The following is a 19796-nucleotide window of genomic DNA, read 5'->3' on the forward strand; positions in this document are numbered from 1 at the left end:
CAAAGGTGCTGGGATTACAGGCATGAGCCACCACACCCGGCTGTCACCAAGTAATGGTATATTTAATTTTCTATTTTTATTTTAATTTTAATAGTATAAATTAATAAATAGCATATTAACTTAAAAGTAGATTTTATTTTTCTTTTTAGACAAGTCTTGCTCTGTTGCCCAGGCTGGAGTGCAGTGGTGCGATTTCAGCTTACTGCCACCTCCACCTCCTGGGTGCAAGCGATCCTCCCACCTCAGCCACCACACCCTGCTGTAATGTTTAAAACATTCATTCACTGATATACAATATGCAGGGCAGGATGTTTTTGTCACCAAGAAATAGCATATTTACGTTTTTGGGTTTTTTTTTGAGTCAGAGTTTGGCTCTTGTTGCCCAGGCTGGAGTGCAATGGTACCATCTCAGCTCACCGCAACTCCACCTCCCAGGTTCAAGCAATTCTCCTGCCTCAGCCTCCCGAGTAGCTGGGATTACAGGCGCCCGCCATTACGCCGGAATTTTTGTATTTTTAGTAGAGACGGTTTTGCCATGTTGGCCAAGGTGGTCTCGAATTCCTGAGCTCAGGCGATCCGCCCGCCTTGGCCTCCCAAAGTGTTGAGATTACAGGCGTGAGCCACCGCGCCCGGTCTGAAGTACTTTTTAAAGGTTATTTTGTCAGCTGTTCCAAACAAGTTTGGTTTGACGGGAAGGAAATAAGCTAATTAAAGGCTAGTTCCCTCAGCCAGTTTTCCTCCCACACCTCCAGCCTGGCGCAGGATATATTTCTATATTTATAATATATAATCAATATATAAGGCAAAAAGCTCTCGTCATGACTGACAATACACGTTATACCTTTAACAAGCCACAGATGGACTGGAACAAAAGCTATTAGAAGAAAGTTCTCCACCAATCGGAAACTGAAAGAAAACAATACAAACCCAAACCAATCAAAATACAGATAACGGACAGAAGGAGAGGGGACTAACTGCCTCAGAATAACGGTCTCAGCCTAACTGCCTCAGAATAACGGCCTCAGCATCTTCCTCAAGGGAAAATCACCTCAGAATAACCGGTACCAGAGGCGGCTGGGCTGACCCCACCACTCTCACCAGCAGGGGGAGATCACGAATCAGTGCTTTTTTTTTTCTTTTCCAGTCAGACTTGAAACCACCAGATGGGGCCAGAAGATCAGAGTAGGTATCTTTCTACTTTTCTTTTTCTCAGGGAATTTCCCTTTTGGATGTCCAGACCCTGAAAGAAAGAAAAGGCGTACTAATCTACACACACACACACACACACACAGACACACAGACACACACACACACGCACCCCCCACCCCTAAGACGATGGAAGTGGCCAGTGCCTACCTAGTCCCCCCCCACCAGTCACGTGGCCTCTGCGCTCCAGCTAGTCATTTATAATTAAAGTGGTAGGCATTTCATAATGCTGTGCATGAATTAAATGAGATAATGCATGTAATACACAGTACTAGGCAAATTCTCAGCCCCCATTCCAGACCCGCAGAATGAGAAACTGAAGCCCTTCAGGTGATTCTGATGCATGCTAAAGTGTGACAATTATTGCTCAGGTCCCATTTTTATTATCTTCATAGTTTTTTTCTAGCCAAATGAAAACTGAGAATGTATTTAAAGTGTTGATTTGCACTATTATTCACAAGAATAGTGAAGAAGCCTGACCAGTCAGATAGCTAACCAAGATTTTTGGTCATGTTTACAGATCCCATGATGCTGTGATTTCTGAATTATGTTTCCTGCCCTAAAAATTCCAAAAACTTGTGTCTCAAGCCCAGCTGTGTATCCAGTATTGTGGTGGATGCAATGAAAAAGAAATAGAAAACCTTCTAGGCTTGCAATGTAGGTGATCTAGGAATAGGAAAAGGTAATTAACTCTACAAGGCCAGATTTAGTAAATGTCAAATGAATTATCCTGACAATAAACAAATGTTCTAGGAAATCAGGGGAAGGAAATTTCATAATTATAAAAGGAAGAGCCTGACCATAAATAACCACTGCCAAGCCAAGCTCATCCCTCAAAATTACCCATAAGTCATTTTCTACCACAAGGTTATGGGACAGAACTTTAGCTGCCTAATTAAGCCCCTGCCTATAAAAGAACCCCCAACATACCTAAGACTCCACTTATCGGTAGCAGTTGCCTCCTTAAATTTTTTATAATGTTTATAGCCTTTAAAAGTCCTTTATTTTCCCCCTCCACTCCTCCAATCACTCATAGGAAAGGACAAACATGTACAATGCAGACAAAACACAGATACTTGACAGAAGTAATTATGCAGTACCATTGCCAAAATGTTCAAAATGACTAATTTTTCCCTTTAGTATGTTTGTATGAAGCTGCTCTAAATGTCATTGCACTCTCATGGCAGGAAAACAGTTCAGGAGAAAAACAAATGGTGTTCCCAGTTATATTGGTCCACAGTAAATGATGTCTGATGATCACTGGCATCACTGCCCATTTTCTAAATGGTCATAGTGTCATCACATAAAAGGTAGGCTAAATCTGAGGCTGGAAGATACCCAGCAAGATTACCAGACAGATAGTGATTTCATGAAGGCTGATGGCCCACTTCATTTAATTTCCTTTTGTCATTATTCATGGTAATTATATTATAAACACAGGTCCCATTTTTATCATCTTCATAGTTTTTTCCTAGCCAAATGAAAACTGAGAATGTATTTAAAGTGTTGATTTGCACTATTATTCACAAGTTTGTGTGAAAGAGAAAATGTTTGGGTAGAATAAACAAGGTTACAAAATAGACAATAGAAAAAAAATTATGACCAAGGCTTTTGTGTTTAATATCTCTATATTTGGCTCTTAAAGGCTAACCTAAGTGCAGACTATTCACACACATTCACACACTAATACAATATATTCCCTACTTTGACTGTTTGAACATCCTTTATCCCTCACCCGCCTCCCAGCCCCTCTACTCAGTACAGAACAATTTGAGAGTCTCATTAAGAGAAATAAGAGGCAGTAAATGTACTGTGACCTGTGACTGAGCCAGGTCTGCCTTGATTCTTCCCTTACATTTTCCTCATTGGTTTCACATCCAAATGCTGCTCTCACCTGCTCCTGGTTAGCCTCCAGAATGACAGGATTCAGGTGCCCCGGGAGAGTGCTCTAATCATCCATAGTAGCTCTCTCTTTGTCATTTGGGGATTATTAAGACATTTTCCAGGCATGAATCATGGTTGTTCCTTTCTGAGCTGGGAGACACAGAGTTTTTTGTTTGTTTGTTTTGTTTTGTTTTTAATCTCTCAGATATGATTTCTTGTACTTGGAGAATATGTAAACATTTTCTTCCTTTGCTTCATATTCCACAGAGATGAGCCAGACACAGGAGCTCCCACTTTGTCTTTAATCATCAAAAGTTGCCCCTTGACAAAAGGATGGTATAGGAAAAAGCAGTGATGTTTTATGGATTTTAGCTGATCACCATTGACAAAGACCCTCTTCATGACCAAACTTTAGTCAGCCTTCTCTGAGCCCACTTCTCAACTAGGCCTCAACTTCGGCCTATAAGCACTGCAACTTTCAGCACAATTTCATCCACTTGGTTCCGGACACATACACATACTGAGAGACTTGAACAAACTCTAGCACAGTTTCTATCAGCTCAAGACCATTTCCCTAGGATGACAATCCCAGCCCCCTTAAAATGTCTTCCTGAGACATTTCAATGCTGCCAAAAGGCCATTTCTCTGGGATGACATCCCCAGTCCCCCTTTTTAAATTGTACTTTAGGTTCTGGGGTACATGTGCAGATCATGTAGGATTGTTGCATAGGTACATACATGGCAAGGTGGTTTGCTACCTCCATCCACCCATCACCTATATCTGGTATTTCTCCCCACATTATCCCTCCCCACCCTCCCTACCCCCTGCTGTCCCTCCCCTAGCCCCCCCCCCCGCAACGGACCGCAGTGTGTGATGCTCCCCTCCCTGTGTCCATGTATTCTAACTGTTCAACACCCGCCTATGAGTGAGAACATGCGGTGTTTGGTTTTCTGTTCTTGTGTCAGTTTCCAAGCCCCTCTTAAAATGTCTTCCTGAGATAGTTCAATGCTGCCAAAATAATTTACTGTTTGCTCAGGCCAAAACCTGACTACGGGCCCTGACTCCCTTTCCTTACAGCATGTACTTTAGAAAACTTGCAATTGTAAATTCTTTCTCTCTTCATTTAAGATGTATCTTCTACAATCCAGGACTGTCTTTCTCAACAACCTGGAAGCCATCCCTTTGTAATGTAGTGATCAAGAAAAATACGGTCCATGTCTCCCTGTCTCTATGGGAAGGTAAGAGCTTAACTTTCTTTTCTTTTCTTTTTTCTTTTTTTTTTGATTTTACTTTCTTTGTTTATTTCATTTCTTTTTTTATAGTTTATTTCATTTCTTTTTTTATAGTTCTTAATTACGTTTTTCTTTATAAACCTGATATTGTGAACATAGGGAGCCTAACTTTAATAAGCACCCATTAGCAAGCACAGATGCCCCAATACATTGACCAAGTTCACCCCCACTCAATGTCCTTCGGTACCTTTCCTTAGCACACCTTGCCTTTTGTTTCAGTGGAATTGAGATCTGTTCATCAGAAGTCTGTCTTTTCTAATGCAGTGACCTGAATAAAATCTGTCTTGCCAGCTCTAACAAACTCCTGGATGTTTCTCTTTAACACCATGAACTAACAGGATCAAAATCATATAGCAGAGTTAGAAGATGCAATCTCAGGGGCAACAGGAAAAAGAATAAGTGGAGATAGAACTAAGAATATGAAACTCTTTTAGGGGATCATCTCAACTGATTGTTAATTCTGATGCATATATTTACATGCATGTAGTTATTAAAGTGGAGACGTGGAGAAGAAACAAGGAAAGAAAAGATGACACTTGGGCACAGTGAGAACCATTTGGTTGTGGGATAATGTTTCCAAACTGGGGCTAAAGTCAGTGAGATGAGATGAAGGCATCTCAAAGTGTAATGGATAATCCTCTAACACATACTGTAGCCAACAAACCAGCACTGGCCAGCTGGAAAAGATTAAGTGGAGCTTAAGTCTTTTCATGGCCTAAGGAGTCTGTAAAGGACAGATCCTGTCTCAACTAGATCAGCTTTTCTCTGGACTACTTATTTCTCACAGGGAAGGCCTGCTGGACCACTTAGAGCACACAGAATCCTTAGAGCCCTCCAACATTGTGCTGTCACTGTTCTCTATAGAAACAGTGATGTCATCAAGAAGTAGCTCTGGTACCAGCTGGCAGTCAAGGCTTTAGGAGGGCATGGAGAGTTGAAGAAAAGACCAGCATCTTGAGGCAGACTGGAAGAATCATCGCAGCATCCAAATCGACAAGAAAACATCATTCAAGGGTCCTACATGATGGCGTGCTTTGATACTACAATGGTAGGGACATCTGACTTCTTTTTGAATAGCTAAGGGGGCATCTTAATGGTTAGGTGAAACTACAGAAGCTGCTAAGGCGGCCTCCAAGTTTCTATTTTCATACTTTTATTTGGGATACCCAGAAAAGACTTGGATCAAGATTTCTCTGTTTCTATGTAAATCTAAAGATTTCTTGCCACATAACTCTGATTCTCTAGTGGGGGATATGATTACATTGTTCTGGAGGTCTAGCAAGAAATAAAAAGAGAAGGGATATCTTGACGGACTGTGAGTTGGAGAAAATGTGAGAAAAATGTGTGTACCCTCGTGGGGATCACTCCAGCGTTGAGACCCCTAAGTGTCTCCGCCATAATGGAGTTTGAGCCCAGACACGTTTCTCCCCCCTGGAGGCAGTCGAGCTGAGGGAAAGAAGGAACTGAAAGGAATTTGATGTTGCAGAAGTTTATCTCTGGCTCACTGACCTAATATTATGGCTGGGTGAAGGCTGTGTGGTTTTATTAGACATTGTGTTTCTTGAAGTTTTTGTACTGGGCTAGTTTTATCACTTTGTTTACCAAGTATTCACTGAAGCTTGTGATTATTCACATGCCATTTGAAATTGTTGTCCTCAAGATTTATCGCTTGCTTTGACAGTTGTAAAATGTTATCTTATTCCTGTAAGTAGAAAAGATCATCTGTTTGTTTTATGATTTTTTGGATCAATCTTTATGTACTAGTTTTATCTTGATCCCCAGGCTTGCAATGTTCTGTTCCCCTTTTCTGTAATGATTTGACGTCAGCCATTGTGGGCTGAAAAGTATATAATGAGACCCTGTGCACGAAATAAATGGCTGACTGGGGTATTGCCTCGTCAGTCCTCCAGACCCCATCTTTCTATCATTCTTTTCTTCTGTGCACTCTCTCTTCCAGGTATTGGGACCCTGTTGCAGGTCAAGAGACCCCGGCAGACGTGCCATTCTCACAGACCCCAACATACCCTCAGAGAGATAACAGAAAAAGTTTGTCCCATAGCAGACAGCCTGATGTGCTTTTGATGGGAATAGGTTACTGAGTTTGCCAACATGCCCACCTTTGGTCAGGTTGCTATGGTTTCAGGCATTGTGACCCAACAAACCCTGTTGCCACACCCCGTAGTCAAAGGCAGCAGGGGCAAGCCTGGGCCCTCAGTCTGGTTCAACAGCTGACAGGGGTTGCAGCCAGCTGCAGGTGCCCAAAAACTTGGCACTTCTCAGTTCCATCTAAAGGGGCACATGTCCCTTCTGGATGGCACATTTTCAGCCCAACATCTAAAAGAACTTCATCATCAAGGTAATGAGTTCATAAATTTTATTTCTCACAGTTCTTTTGGACTTGGACTTAGGATGTATCTGAATTACATAAGGGACTCTATGCCTCCACCTTTTTTTAGTAGGCTAATGTTCTCTATGTAGCTCTTGGGGAAAAAAAGAAACTCCCTCGTCTGAGTGTGTAGGAGTCTTTTCCTATAACTTTTTCAAGGTTTCACAGAGATTCCTGAAGGAAGAGTTCAAGAAGATCTTGGTTGGAGGCAGAGATGGTAAAGAGCAGGAATGTAGTATTATCATATGAAAAGATAGCCATTAGAGAATAGCTATTATTAATATGTTGTGGGGGAATAGAGAAGGGGTGGAAGGGAAGAAGGAGGAAGGAAGAAGGAGAAAGGGAGGGAGGGGGAAGAAAGGGAAGGGGGAGAGAGGGAAGCAGAGTGGAAAGGGAGGGAGGAGAGGGGAAAGGGAGACTGGAGATGGGGGAAAGTAGGGAGGGAAGGGGGAGAGAGGAGAGGGGAGGAAGGAGAGAGAGAAGGGGAGGGGCAGAAGGGAGGGGAGAGAGGGGAGGGTGACAGGGGGAATTCAATAGCCCTCTAATACTTGGCAAAAATGATTTCTCTTGCTAAATTTTAAAAAGAAATCAAATTCAAGCTCCAGATACCAAGACAAGTCTACTCAGCAATTAACTGTGAGTTCTGAGCATAAATCTCATGTCTTACGTAGCAAAAATCAGTCACTGGCTTCTGTCATTTCCTTTTCACTTTTAATTCCAGGCTGGATTGGGAGGTGGCGGGGGTGGTAGTGGAAGGAAGTTGGTAGAAATTATTTTTTCTTTCTAAAATAAATTAACCTTAATCCTATTGTTTCAGGGTCTGGTCTTCCCTCAGATTGCTGTCTTTTGGTGTTATATTTATGGCTATTAGACTGGGTTTTCTCAGCATTCAGAATCTTGTTCTACATGTTGAAATTATATATGTTGTTTTAATAAAAGGGCTACTTACTGCTATTGACTTTAGTCTTTTCCAATGGCTTTGAGTGATGTGTTACAGCTATTCATCTAATTTCACTTTTTTTAGTGTAACAGGAAAGACTGGTTGAACTGGAGTTAGCTAGAATTAAGTTAGATGGGGGAGGGTGAGCTGGGGTTTTTTGAAGGTACTCAAAAGTGGATAAAGAAATGTGGAGATCAGAGAGATTTAGTTAGTAGAGTTGGGTAGAAGTAAATCACTCTAAATGTAATCCCAAAAGTCACTAGATTTCCTTTTAAATTTGATCCTTTAAATTTGATTTAAATTTCCTTTTAAATCATACTCTCATGATTCCAAATACTTGGTGTGGGGAGTCTAAATTAAAGGAGACTATGGATTTCGCTAAAAGATAATGATCCTGAGCATCAAGTTCAAACATATTAATGTGTCCCCTACTGCTCACTTCACCAGTTCCTAGCCTAAACCTATATATGAAACAGAAATAGGTTTCAGAACCCCCTCCAGAGATTCTTATCCAAACTGACCCAATTTCCAAAAACTATATATAAGAATTTCAGTTTTCTTTTCTTTCTCTTTCCAGATGTCTGATGATATTGACTGGTTACGCAACTGCAGGAGTGTGTGCAAGGTAGACCTCTACAAACCAGCAGGACAGCAAGATCAGGACCGGAAAGTGGTAAGATAGAAAATGACTCCTGCTGAGGAGTAGGAAAAATTGGCGTATGGGTATAGATATCCTGGGGCCCAAACTAAACTAATAGACGATGATACCATGACTTCTCCAAGCAGCCAAGCTCAACAAGGTCTGTCAGGGGCCAGCATGCTCATACATCACAGAGATAAAAATCAAGGGATGGGCAGGGTGAAGTGTGATGTAAAGGACCTGGGGAGGAGTGGTGGTTGCCTAGCAACCAGCCCCTATTAGTTAAGCCTGTTAAGTCATAATAATATTGCCTAGGTAACAGTGTTACCTTAGCACCCCTCAGGAGGGCAAAATGCTTCATGATCTGTTTCCCAAACTTCAAGTAATTACATAGGGCTTCACATTTTTTAATCATGTTCAAATGCCACACATACTATTATTTAATTAATATGTATTTTTACAATGTTTTAAAATTTGACTTACATTTTTAAAATGACAATCATGCTAAGAAATATTATCCATAATATCCAAGGTTTGATGTTCTAGTGTGTATTCTCCCTAACACACAATAAAAATACACCTATTAAATGCAGAAATGTTTATCCATATACTACTTAAACTATTCTATATCACTGATAATAAAGTAAATTTTGAGAAACACTAGTGTAGTGGCAAGTGCCCTAAACTGGAAGCCAGAAAAATTGAGTTCTAATACACGCTCCACCTTTTTGTGTCAGTTGGGCAAGCCATTTCTCTTCTTAGTTTTCTCAATTAATATAGGTGGATATTGTACCTTGGGCCTTGCTCTGACAGGTTGGTATTCTCATTTAAGAAATGTACTAATGCTGAGATTCTATCTGCCTAACAATAATCACAGTATTAACATTTATTGGGTACTTACTCTATGCCAGGCAATCTGCTTTTACATGCTTTCCATACAGTATCTCAGTTAACCCTCACAAGAACCCTATGAGGTAGGTGCTATTATCATTTCCAAGAAGAGAAATTATGTCCCTTTCTTAAGAGTTTTTCTAAATTCACCCTCCTAATTTGATGCAGGTATGCTTTGTTGATGTGTCCACCCTGAATGTAGAAGATAAAGACTGCAAGGTGCGGATTCTCTGCTCAGAGTCAGAATGGGTGGGAAATTGCTGAGAAGGGTTATCAGTGAAGTACAAAGAATGGAAAGTGTTGGGGGAGTGAGGGGAAAGGTGGAGGGGATTCAGGGGGAAATCCAGCAGTCTCATGAGCCCAAGATCCCTGCTCTGAATTTACTGTCACTCTTGATAACAAGTCTCATTTTAGAAGCCATTTAAGTTGCTGGTAGGGCTAAAAGAGATAACACATGGAAGGTAGTATGTCTGAAAAGTTGTTTTTTATTATTCATTTTTTTAAAAAACACATCCAAAGGATGATGAATATGGTTCTTGAGATTGATGGCTTTGTGAGCATCTTCAGAGAGGGGAGTAGTAATTTGTGGAGGGAGCTTCGTCTCATTCTTCAAAGATCTCACCCTTTAATCCCATAGGATGCTGCTGGTTCCAGCTCAGAAGGCAACTTAAACCTGGGAAATCTGGAAGAAAAAGAGATTATCGTGATCAAGGACACTGAGAAGAAATACCAGTCTAAGGTACACATAGCCTCTGAGATTCCACCACTTCTAATTCTCAGCTCAATGATGAGTCTGAGGACTCTGGGTCAGACATGGTAAGACAAGTATTGTCAAACAGGCTTATCAATTTGAATACTATGACATTCTAGAGAACACAGACCTAAGTTCAATGCCACAGTAAGTTCAGTACCCAGGTACTTAATAATGGCACTAATCACAGAGGATCAGAATGCCCTCTCCTGATTTCCAGCTACCCATCCAATCAGAATCATACAAGACTATTTGCAATCTTTGCTGGCTGGTAATAGATCTGGCTGCCCCACATTGCCCAGCATCCAACAAGGAAGAAAGAAGGATTGGAGCAGAGGCAATCCATAACCACCAAGAATTTGAGTGCCTCGTCCTTACACTGTTGTTTAAGATATTACCTAGCCTGTTGAGTAGCTTAAAGTTAGAAGCAACTAGTCTTGCATGCCACTATCACATACAGTGCCCTTGTGGAGGGCACTGGAGCACACAACAAGTCACTCTCACATGCATACAAGACTGGAGTGGCTGGTATTGGGACAGGATATTAGACTTTAGTGCAAAGAAGTCAAATGTTTCTTGTTCTGTATCTCTAGGCTCATATTATACCAAAACATCATTTCTGGCCCCAGACTCCTTTGGAACGAAAGGAGTGGCCCCCAAGGAAGGAAAAGCAAGTTTATATTACAGTATCCAAAGAATTTTCAGTTTACTTGGGTATGGCCAACTCAATTTTGGAGTCTTAAGAAAGGGATAAATTATACCTGGCATTAATTTTTGAAAAAGCAGCCCATATTTCCTACATACAATGCAGATTCCTTGATTATAACTTAAGCTTGTTTGCAAAAAGTTGCCTTTATCATGACCTCACATTTCTAGAAATTCAGTGAAAAGAGAGGAGATGAAGCAATAGAAGGAGCAGAGAGCTCTGTAGTTAGTGTTGGGTGGCATATGTGTTTATAGTACATATACACATATCTGGACATGGGTATACACAGTCACAGGCATAGATATACACATATAAATTTATACAAAATGATACACACATCAATGTATACATTTATATATATTTACAAAAAATTTATATTTATACAAGCAATGATAAATACATGCTTGGCTACATTTGATATTGACACACACAAGCATAACAAGCATAACAAACAATGACACACATATACAAAGATATACAAAGTCATACAGAGTCAGATGAAGTGACATGCCCACACATGACACACATAAACACCCTTATTACACAATACATTAACATACATTCATACACATTACATGCATAAGGCTTGATCAAAACACAGTGACCATACAGACTCAGGTATTGGTATACACACTTACAAATATACATATCTATGCAAAGACGTAAATGGTCATGCACAGTCATGCTGATATACACACAAACTTACACAAAGTGACACATATTTACTAACGCACTTGTTTGTATGCATTGATACATACACTGTTGACACAAATGCAATAACACACCTACTCACACACATACTCAAATGCCAGGGTATGTATAACATTGACACACACATTGTCAAGCACTGACATAACATAAATATAGCATAAATTGATACCCAATTTCTGAACATATATAGTCATTATACAATCATCTGTTTATACATGTTCATATTTTAATATGTACATATTAATATATTAAAATTATATCTATTATATTAATGAATTTGTATGTTAATATGTGAATTTATGCTTTAACATACATAAATGCATTTATAACTGCATGATACATACTAGTGAATTTATCTTATACACATATATGTAGATTACTCAAATTGACACTTGCTCATTTACATATTCAGAGACACACTGGATAAACACTCATATTTTGACATTCACGTGTACAAATTGCATACTAACATGCACATTTCAGCCTATACAATAGACATATACAATAGGTCATGATGTCAACACATTATTATTATTTTTTTTTCTGAATCATTTCCAAGATTTGTTAATCTGTTTCAGATTACAAAGTCAGTAGGCATACATGTCAACTGTTTTTCAGGCAATAGGTTTTCACAATGATTTTGCTAGGAAATGAAGTGGCAGAGATGGTACAGATGCACTTGTAATTGGTTGTGGCTCCCATAACAATGAACCTAGTTTTGCCCTTTAATGAAGGGTTGAAGTGCACAGTGGGAAAAGGCACATTCTTCTTCCTGTGTCTGCACCTACCTGAGACAGCATTGTTTCCTGAATTTTCTGGCAGAGAACCTTTTGCAACTAGCCTTTCCTAGTTTCTTATTTTTCTAAGATACTAGAAAAATGCAACTCTTCTTGTCACACACTTGTAATTCTCTTTTTGGCTAGATATTTGAATATCAAAATCGAATGGTTAATGAACAACTTTGTGTAGTAAATGCCACACCTTTATTTATACATGAATATTTATATATGAATATTGTTTTATTCTGTATCAGCCTAAAGCCTTCAATAAATTGTTGCTGTAAAATTTAGGTGCTCTAAGAAAAGGAGACAATAAAAACAAAATAATGCATATTTCTAAAATATGCAATTATAGGCACATTATAGGTGTGTGTGTGTGTGTATGTGTGTTTAGAGAAAACTCAAGGCCTGGAAGTTCCTCACATTCAGACTTTTGATAAAGCAAAATGTTTAAAGATTTAAAGAAATATAAACAAAGAAATCAAGACATGCACTAAAAAGTTTGGTGAGAGATGTTCACTCTGTAATTTTTGCATTTAAGAGATCACAGTATTTCAAACTCTATCTTGGAATTTCTTTACTTTTTACCCTTCTGGAGGCCTTGGAACTAGAAAGGCCCTAATACTTACTAAGCTTTGACATTCTAATTATGGGCATATTGGTTGTATACTAAATATGTAATGCCTGATTTTCTACACTTTGACTCAGAAATTATAACTCTCTCTACTCTCCATGTCCAAAAACCCACCATAACATGATCACTGTGGTTTTTTTTTTTTTTATTGCATTTTAGGTTTTGGGGTACATGTGAAAAACATGCAAGATTGTTGCATAGGTGCATATGTGGCAGTGTGATTTGCTGCCTTCCTCCCCTTCACCTATATCTGGCATTTCTCCCCCTGCTATCTCTCCCCAACTCCCCACCCCCTGCTGTCCCCCCCACTCCCCCCAACAGACCCCAGTGTATAGTGCTCCCCTCCCTGTGTCCATGTGTTCCCATTGTTCAACACCCGTCTATGAGTGAGAACATGTGATGTTTGATTTTGTGTTCTTGTGTCAGTTTGCTGAGAATGATGGTTTCCAGATTCATCCATGTCCCTACAAAGGACGCGAACTCATCGTTTTTGATGGCTGCATAATATTCCATGGTGTATATGTGCCACATTTTTCCTGTCCAGTCTATCATCGATGGGCATTTGGGTTGGTTCCAGGTCTTTGCTATTGTAAACTGTGCTGCAATGAACATTCGTGTGCATATGTTCTTATAGTGGAACGATTTATAATCCTTTGGATATATACCCACTAATGGGATTGCTGGGTCAAATGGAATTTCTATTTCTAGGTCCTTGAGGAATCGCCACACTGTCTTCCACAATGGTTGAACTAATTTACACTCCCACCAGCAGTGTAAAAGTGTTCCTATTTCTCCACATCCTCTCCAGCATCTGTTGTCTCCAGATTTTTTAATGATCGCCATTCTAACTGGCGTGAGATGGTATCTCAATGTAGTTTTGATTTGCATTTCTCTAATGACCAGTGATGATGAGCATTTTTTCATATGCTTGTTGGCCTCATGTATGTCTTCTTTTGTAAAGTATCTGTTCATATCCTTTGCCCATTTTTGAATGGGCTTGTTTTTTTCTTGTAAATCTGTTTTAGTTCTTTGTAAATTCTGGATATCAGCCCTTTGTCAGATGGGTAGGCTGCAAACATTTTTTCCCATTCTGTTGGTTGCCGATTCACTCTACTGACTGTTTCTTTTGCTGTGCAGAAGCTGTGGAGTTTGATTAGGTCCCATTTGTCTATTTTGGCTTTTGTTGCCAATGCTTTTCGTGTTTTGGTCATAAAGTCCTTGCCTACGCCTATGTCCTGAATGGTTTTGCCTAGGTTTTCTTCTAGGGTTTTTATGGAAGTACATCTTATGTTTAAGTCTTTAATCCATCTGGAGTTAATTTTAGTGTAAGGTGTCAGGAAGGGGTCCAGTTTCTGCTTTCTGCATATGGCTAGCCAGTTTTCCCAACACGACTTATTAAACAGGGAATCCTTTCCCCATTGCTTGTTTTTATCAGGTTTGTCAAAGATCAGATGGTTGTAGATATGTTGTGTTGCCTCTGAGGCCTCTGTTCTGTTCCATTGGTCTATATCTCTGTTTTGGTACCAGTAACATGCTGTTTTGATTACTGTAGCCTTGTAGTATAGTTTGAAGTCTGGTAGTGTGATGCCTCCCACTTTGTTCTTTTTGCTTAGAATTGACTTGGCTATGCGGACTCTTTCGGTTCCATATGAAGTTTAAGGTGGTTTTTTTCCAGTTCTGTGAAGAAGGTCATTGGTAGCTTGATGGGGATAGCATTGAATCTGTAAATTACTTCGGGCAGTACGGCCATTTTCACGATATTGATTCTTCCTAACCATGAACATGGAATGTTTCTCCATCTGTTTGTGTCCTCTCTTATTTCGTTGAGCAGTGGTTTGTAGTTCTCCTCGAAGAGGTCCTTTACGTTCCTTGTTAGTTGTATTCCTAGGTATTTTATTCTCTTTGTAGCAATTGTGAATGGCAGTTCATTCTTGATTTTGCTCTCTTTAAGTTTGTTGTTGGTGTATAGGAATGCTTGTGATTTTTGCACATTGATTTTGTATCTTGAAACTTTGCTGAAGTTGCTTATCAGTTTCAGGAGATTTTGGGCTGAGATGATGGGGTCTTCTAGATATACAATCATGTTATCTGCAAATAGAGACAATTTGACTTCCTCCTTTCCTAATTGAATACCCTTTATTTCTTTTTCTTGCCTGATTGCTCTGGCTAGAACTTCCAGTACTATATTGAATAGGAGTGGTGAGAGAGGGCATCCTTGTCTAGTGCCAGATTTCAAAGGGAATGCTTCCAGTTTTTGCCCATTCAGTATGATATTGGCTGTTGGTTTGTCGTAAATAGCTTTTATTATTTTGAGATACATTCCGTCGATATCTAGTTTATTGAGAATTTTTAGCATAAAGGGCTGTTGAATTTTGTCAAAGGCCTTCTCTGCATCAATTGAGATAATCATGTGGTTTTTGTCTTTGGTTCTGTTTATGTGGTGAATTACATTAACACATTATTATACATGCTTACACATAGTCACACATCTGCACACACGCACAGAGGCACATTTTCATACATTAACAATACAGAATGGCACATTCTCACATGTATTGAGATATTCACACATGTGAATTGCCATATTTCCATGCATATATACACACACAACAGACACTCTGATACATTTTTGACACATTGAGATACAACATATTCATATGAATTGGCAGACATATATTGATAACACTTGTATAAAGTATACACATGTATATAGTATGAACTTTTGTTGCTGCCACTTCTGCTTGAATGTGTATTAATGGATATAACTGGATGTTATGTTCCCACACAAAATCTAAAAGGTCAAATCCCTAATCTGGTGCATCTTCTAAATAAAATAATGGAAAGAAATCGCCTACCCAAACTCTTATGGATAGGTCTTCTTCTTTTAGATGGAGGGATCTGTGTGCCTTTTCAAACAAGCTTCCTCTGATCCCGTAAGTGTCCTCAACTGGCTTTTCAGTGATCTCCAAAAGTATGCCTTAGGTTTCCAACATGCACTGAGCCCCTCAACTTCTAGCTGTAAACATAAAGTAGGAGACACAGAGGGCGAATGTAACAGATCATCCTCTGGGAACTGCTACAGTGTCTATGCCAATCAAGTGAACATAGATTTGCTGAACAGACCTCAAAACCTACAGCTAGAGATGGCAGCAACTAAAAACACCAACAATAATCAAAGTACTTCAGCTACTTCAGCCAAATCTCTTAGCACTCAGAGAGCAGTCATTTCCCCTGATGGAGAATGTTCTTTGGATGACCTTTCCTTCTACGTCAACCAACTATCTTCTCTGGTAATCCAGATGGCCCGTAAGGAAATCAAGGATAAGTTGGAAGGTAGAAGTAAATGCCTTCATCATTCAATTGTTCCATCCCCTGCTGTGAGCAAGACTGCTTCTGAAATAGCCCACGAAGCCATGGAACTGACTGCTGCAGAAATGTGTGGCACTGGGGAGGAGTGCAAGGAAGGTGGCCAGAAAAGCTTTCTATATAGTGAATTATCCAACAAGAACAAAAGTGGAGACAAACAGATATACCAGAGAGATAGCAAAGAATTTGCAGATTCCATCAGCAAGGGACTTACGGTTTATGCAAATCGGGTGGCATCTGACATGATGTTCTCCGTCATGAAGACCTTGAAAGTGCACAGCTCTAGGAAGCCAATTCCAGCGTGTGTGGTCCTAAAGAGGGTGTTGCTAAACCATGCCAAGGAAATTGTGTCTGATTTGATTGATTCCTGCATGAAGAAGCTGCATAATATTACTGGGGTCCTGATGGCTGACTCAGACTTTGTCTCGGCTGTCAAGAGAAATCTGTTCAACCATGGGAAACAAAATGCTGCAGACATCATGGAGGCCATGCTGAGGCACTTGGTCAGTGCCCTTATTGGTGAGAAGAAGGAGACTAAGTCTCAGCATCTGTCATATGCAACTTTAAAAGCTGGGTCCCGTGATCCCAAATGCAATAACAAGAGTCTTGAACTCTCAGCCATGAAAGCTGAAATGAAAGGGAAGGACAAATGCAAAATGAAATCAGACTCATGCAAGTCACTGACTAGTGCTGAGAAAGTTGGAGAACACATCCTCAAGGAGGGCCTGACCATGTGGAACCAAAAGCAAGGAAACCCATGTAAGATGGTTACCAAAGTATGCTGCAATAAAGATGAGAAAAGAGAAACAATCAGTGCTTCCACAGATTCACTGGCCAAGGACCTGATTGTCTCTTCCCTTAAGCTGATCCAGTACCATCTGACCCAGCAGGCTAGGGGCAAAGATACATGTGAAGAAGACTGTCCTGATTCCACCACCGGCTATATGGCTCAGAGTACTCAATATGAGAAGTGTGGAGGTGGCCAAAGTGCCAAAGCACTTTCAGTGAAACATCTAGAATTTCACGGAGCCCCTGGACCATCCACCTGTCAAAAGGAGAACCAACGCATAGGCTCCCAGAAAATGGACACATCAAACATCGTTCTAAAGCTGATTCAGAAACTGCTTAATGAGAGTTCCAACTGTGAGGATCTATGCGAAGGTGAGAACAAGCATTCAGAGCCTAAGGTAAACAAAGCAACTTCCATGTTCAAGAGACCTGACGAAGGAGAAGAACAATGCCAGGACCATCAAGAATTTGACTTTATCAGTGGGATGAAGCAAGTGAACTGGCATTTTATAGGTCAACTGGTAGAATCTGTGGTAAAGCTCTGCCTTATGGCTGAGTATAGCAAAAATGGGGCAGCCCTCGCTGAGTCGGAAGGAGAAGCAGCCTCAACAAGTAAGCCCACTTTCAGGGGCACCAGATGCATTCACAATGATGCAATGCCACAGAACTATCAAGACCCTCCTGGACATGAAGTAATTGTCAATAATCAGTGCTCTACAAATAGCTTTCAAAAGCAGCTCCGTGCTGTCCTGCAGTGGATTGCAGCCTCCCAGTTTGACGTGCCCATGCTCTACTTCATGGGAGATGATGATGGACAACTGGAAAAGGTAAGTAATGCATCTAAGGCACAAGAAGAAAGTTGGAATGGGCAGAGGCAGGGAGGCAGCACTGTACTTAGAGCCCAAGATCATTCCAGTTTCAAGTCTGTTCTTTACCATGTGCTTCATGAATTGCTTTCAACTCATAAAAAGACACAAAAATAGTGAACCACTAGCTAAGTGGACATCTCGAGGTTTGTGCATTTCGACCAAGAAGAGGAGAGTGAGATTAACGCATTTCATCAGTGACCCTTTTGACAAACTAGTGAAACATTGGGGAATGATTGTTAAGTCTCATGTTTTGAGTTAAGATCCCCCCAAGTACTCTAGAGAGGAGGGGAAAGAAAAGGAAAATGGAGTTCCTCCCTCCCTGAGGTGTTGGAAGTATCAGGGACTAATTTTGTGTTTGAAACTAGTCTCTTATTATTTTCCCTATGTTCCTCCCCCAAACTCATGGGTCCTGCAAGTGCCCTGAGAGTCTTTTCTCCTTAAATTTTATGTCCCAGGTGCCTCACTTGCCTCACCTTAGTCCTGGCTGTGCTCCTCAGATTCCATGGAGGCCAGCATTCATACGTTCATACGTATGTACATTCTCTCTCTTTCTCTCTCTCTCTCTCTCTCTCACACACACACACACACACACACACACACACACACAGACCCCTGACAGCTGGGTTTCCTGCATTAGATGGATTCCAGAAACATCAAATACTTAACCAAGTTATTTTCAATCCAGGAGCCAAGGCCAGACAATCCTCCCTACTCCAAGTCTCATACTTTTTTAGGGAGGTGGGGGAATGGCAACCCCCAAACCTTGACCTAGCAATCAGCACAGACTAACTGAAGGGTCCAGCATCTGGTCAGAAGTATTTAATGAACACAACTAATTTCAGAGTTTGTTTTTGAAGCTCAAAAAAGAAAATATCTTTGGCATTTTGATCTATGTCATTAGAGAAGGTTCAAGGAAAAAGGAAAGCTGTGTCAGCAGCCTCTAGTCCTGTATCTATGATATGCTGTACCCTAATCCTAGAATCATGGGTGGGAAGGTGGTGGATGTAGGTGAAGAAGTTAGGGGTTGAGGGGGTTGGGTGGTAGAAGGGTGTTAGTTCACTTTGTCCAGCAGGTCTTTCCTCCAAAAAGCATCATGCAACTCGCACTAGCTCTGTTTTCCCCACAGCTTCCTCAGGTTTCAGCTAAAGCAGCAGAGAAGGGGTACAGTGTAGGAGGTCTTCTTCAAGAGGTCATAAAGTTTGCCAAAGAACAGCAACTGGATGAAGCTGTGGGAACCATGGCTAAGAAACAGTTGCTGGACTGGCTGCTCACTAACCTGTGAACTGACAACTTCCTTGACTCCTCTTCATCTTAGTCCCCCTAGCAGCATTCCATCCCAGCCAGAACACTCCCACCATGAGGCCAGTCAACTGCACAATACCCAACTGTATTTCCCAATACACTTGAGCAGTTGTCTGGGCATGTAAGAGGTGTCAATAAACTGGGCAAAAGCATGAATAGAAAAAATAAATGTATCATTGTTTTTTTGGTCAGCTATTTCCAAGACAAGGGAAGGGAATTGGTCCATTTTCCAATAACGGGGATACGGTGTTGAACTTGTATTCAGATCTCACCATGGTTATTTTCTGAGCACAGAAGACACAGGGATATAACACATGTCAAGGTCCCTAAGTAATCTGGTGTGTCCAAATAATCTCAATTCACAGTCTATTTAGAGTTTTCCCACCTGTGGCCTTCCTATTTCTCCCTGAACTGCACAACTAACTTGATAATCCCCTTTCTAATCCCAGGGATACAGCTTTCTTGGTTTAGTTGAAGAAACTCTATACCCATTACACTGCCTTGCTACACACACACCCTTCAAAAGTGTTCGCTGCACATAGCTAAATACTACCCAGAACTACAATGGGATCTGATCCTCTCCCGTTGTGAATAAAGCTTCCTTATAAGGAATTTTCTTCAATTGATGAGATTTCCTTATCTTCTTCCA

General features: G+C 40.5%; 1 protein-coding gene across 2 annotated transcripts; it reads left to right on the forward strand.

Moving 5' to 3' along the window:
- The first annotated feature begins 5183 nt into the window (after positions 1-5183).
- AKAP4 (A-kinase anchoring protein 4) lies at positions 5184-19223 on the forward strand. 2 transcript variants are annotated; one of them, XM_012471694.2, is made up of 6 exons: positions 5184-5431; positions 8287-8382; positions 9409-9459; positions 9878-9979; positions 15710-17803; positions 18972-19223. In XM_012471694.2, the coding sequence occupies exons 1-6, from the start codon at positions 5405-5407 to the stop codon at positions 19125-19127; spliced, it is 2526 nt and encodes an 841-aa protein (XP_012327117.2). In that variant the 5' UTR covers positions 5184-5404; the 3' UTR covers positions 19128-19223. The 2 variants fall into 2 exon arrangements, with proteins under 2 accessions (XP_012327117.2, XP_012327116.2); XM_012471693.2 differs by lacking the exon at positions 9409-9459.
- Positions 19224-19796: the final 573 nt, after the last annotated feature.

This window comes from Aotus nancymaae, unplaced genomic scaffold, assembly GCF_030222135.1.
Source record: "Aotus nancymaae isolate 86718 unplaced genomic scaffold, 86718_ANA_hifiasm-v0.15.2.pri h1tg000058l, whole genome shotgun sequence".
Lineage (NCBI taxonomy): Eukaryota > Metazoa > Chordata > Mammalia > Primates > Aotidae > Aotus > Aotus nancymaae.

Bases quoted from the DNA above. Each gene is read 5' to 3' on its own strand.
- AKAP4 (XM_012471694.2), top strand. From the start codon at position 5,405: ATGATGGCGTGCTTTGATACTACAATG. The intron at 8,383-9,408 runs GTAAGATAGAAA...AATTTGATGCAG, and splicing joins AAGATCAGGACCGGAAAGTG to GTATGCTTTGTTGATGTGTC. The intron at 9,980-15,709 runs GTACACATAGCC...TTCTTCTTTTAG, and splicing joins AGAAGAAATACCAGTCTAAG to ATGGAGGGATCTGTGTGCCT.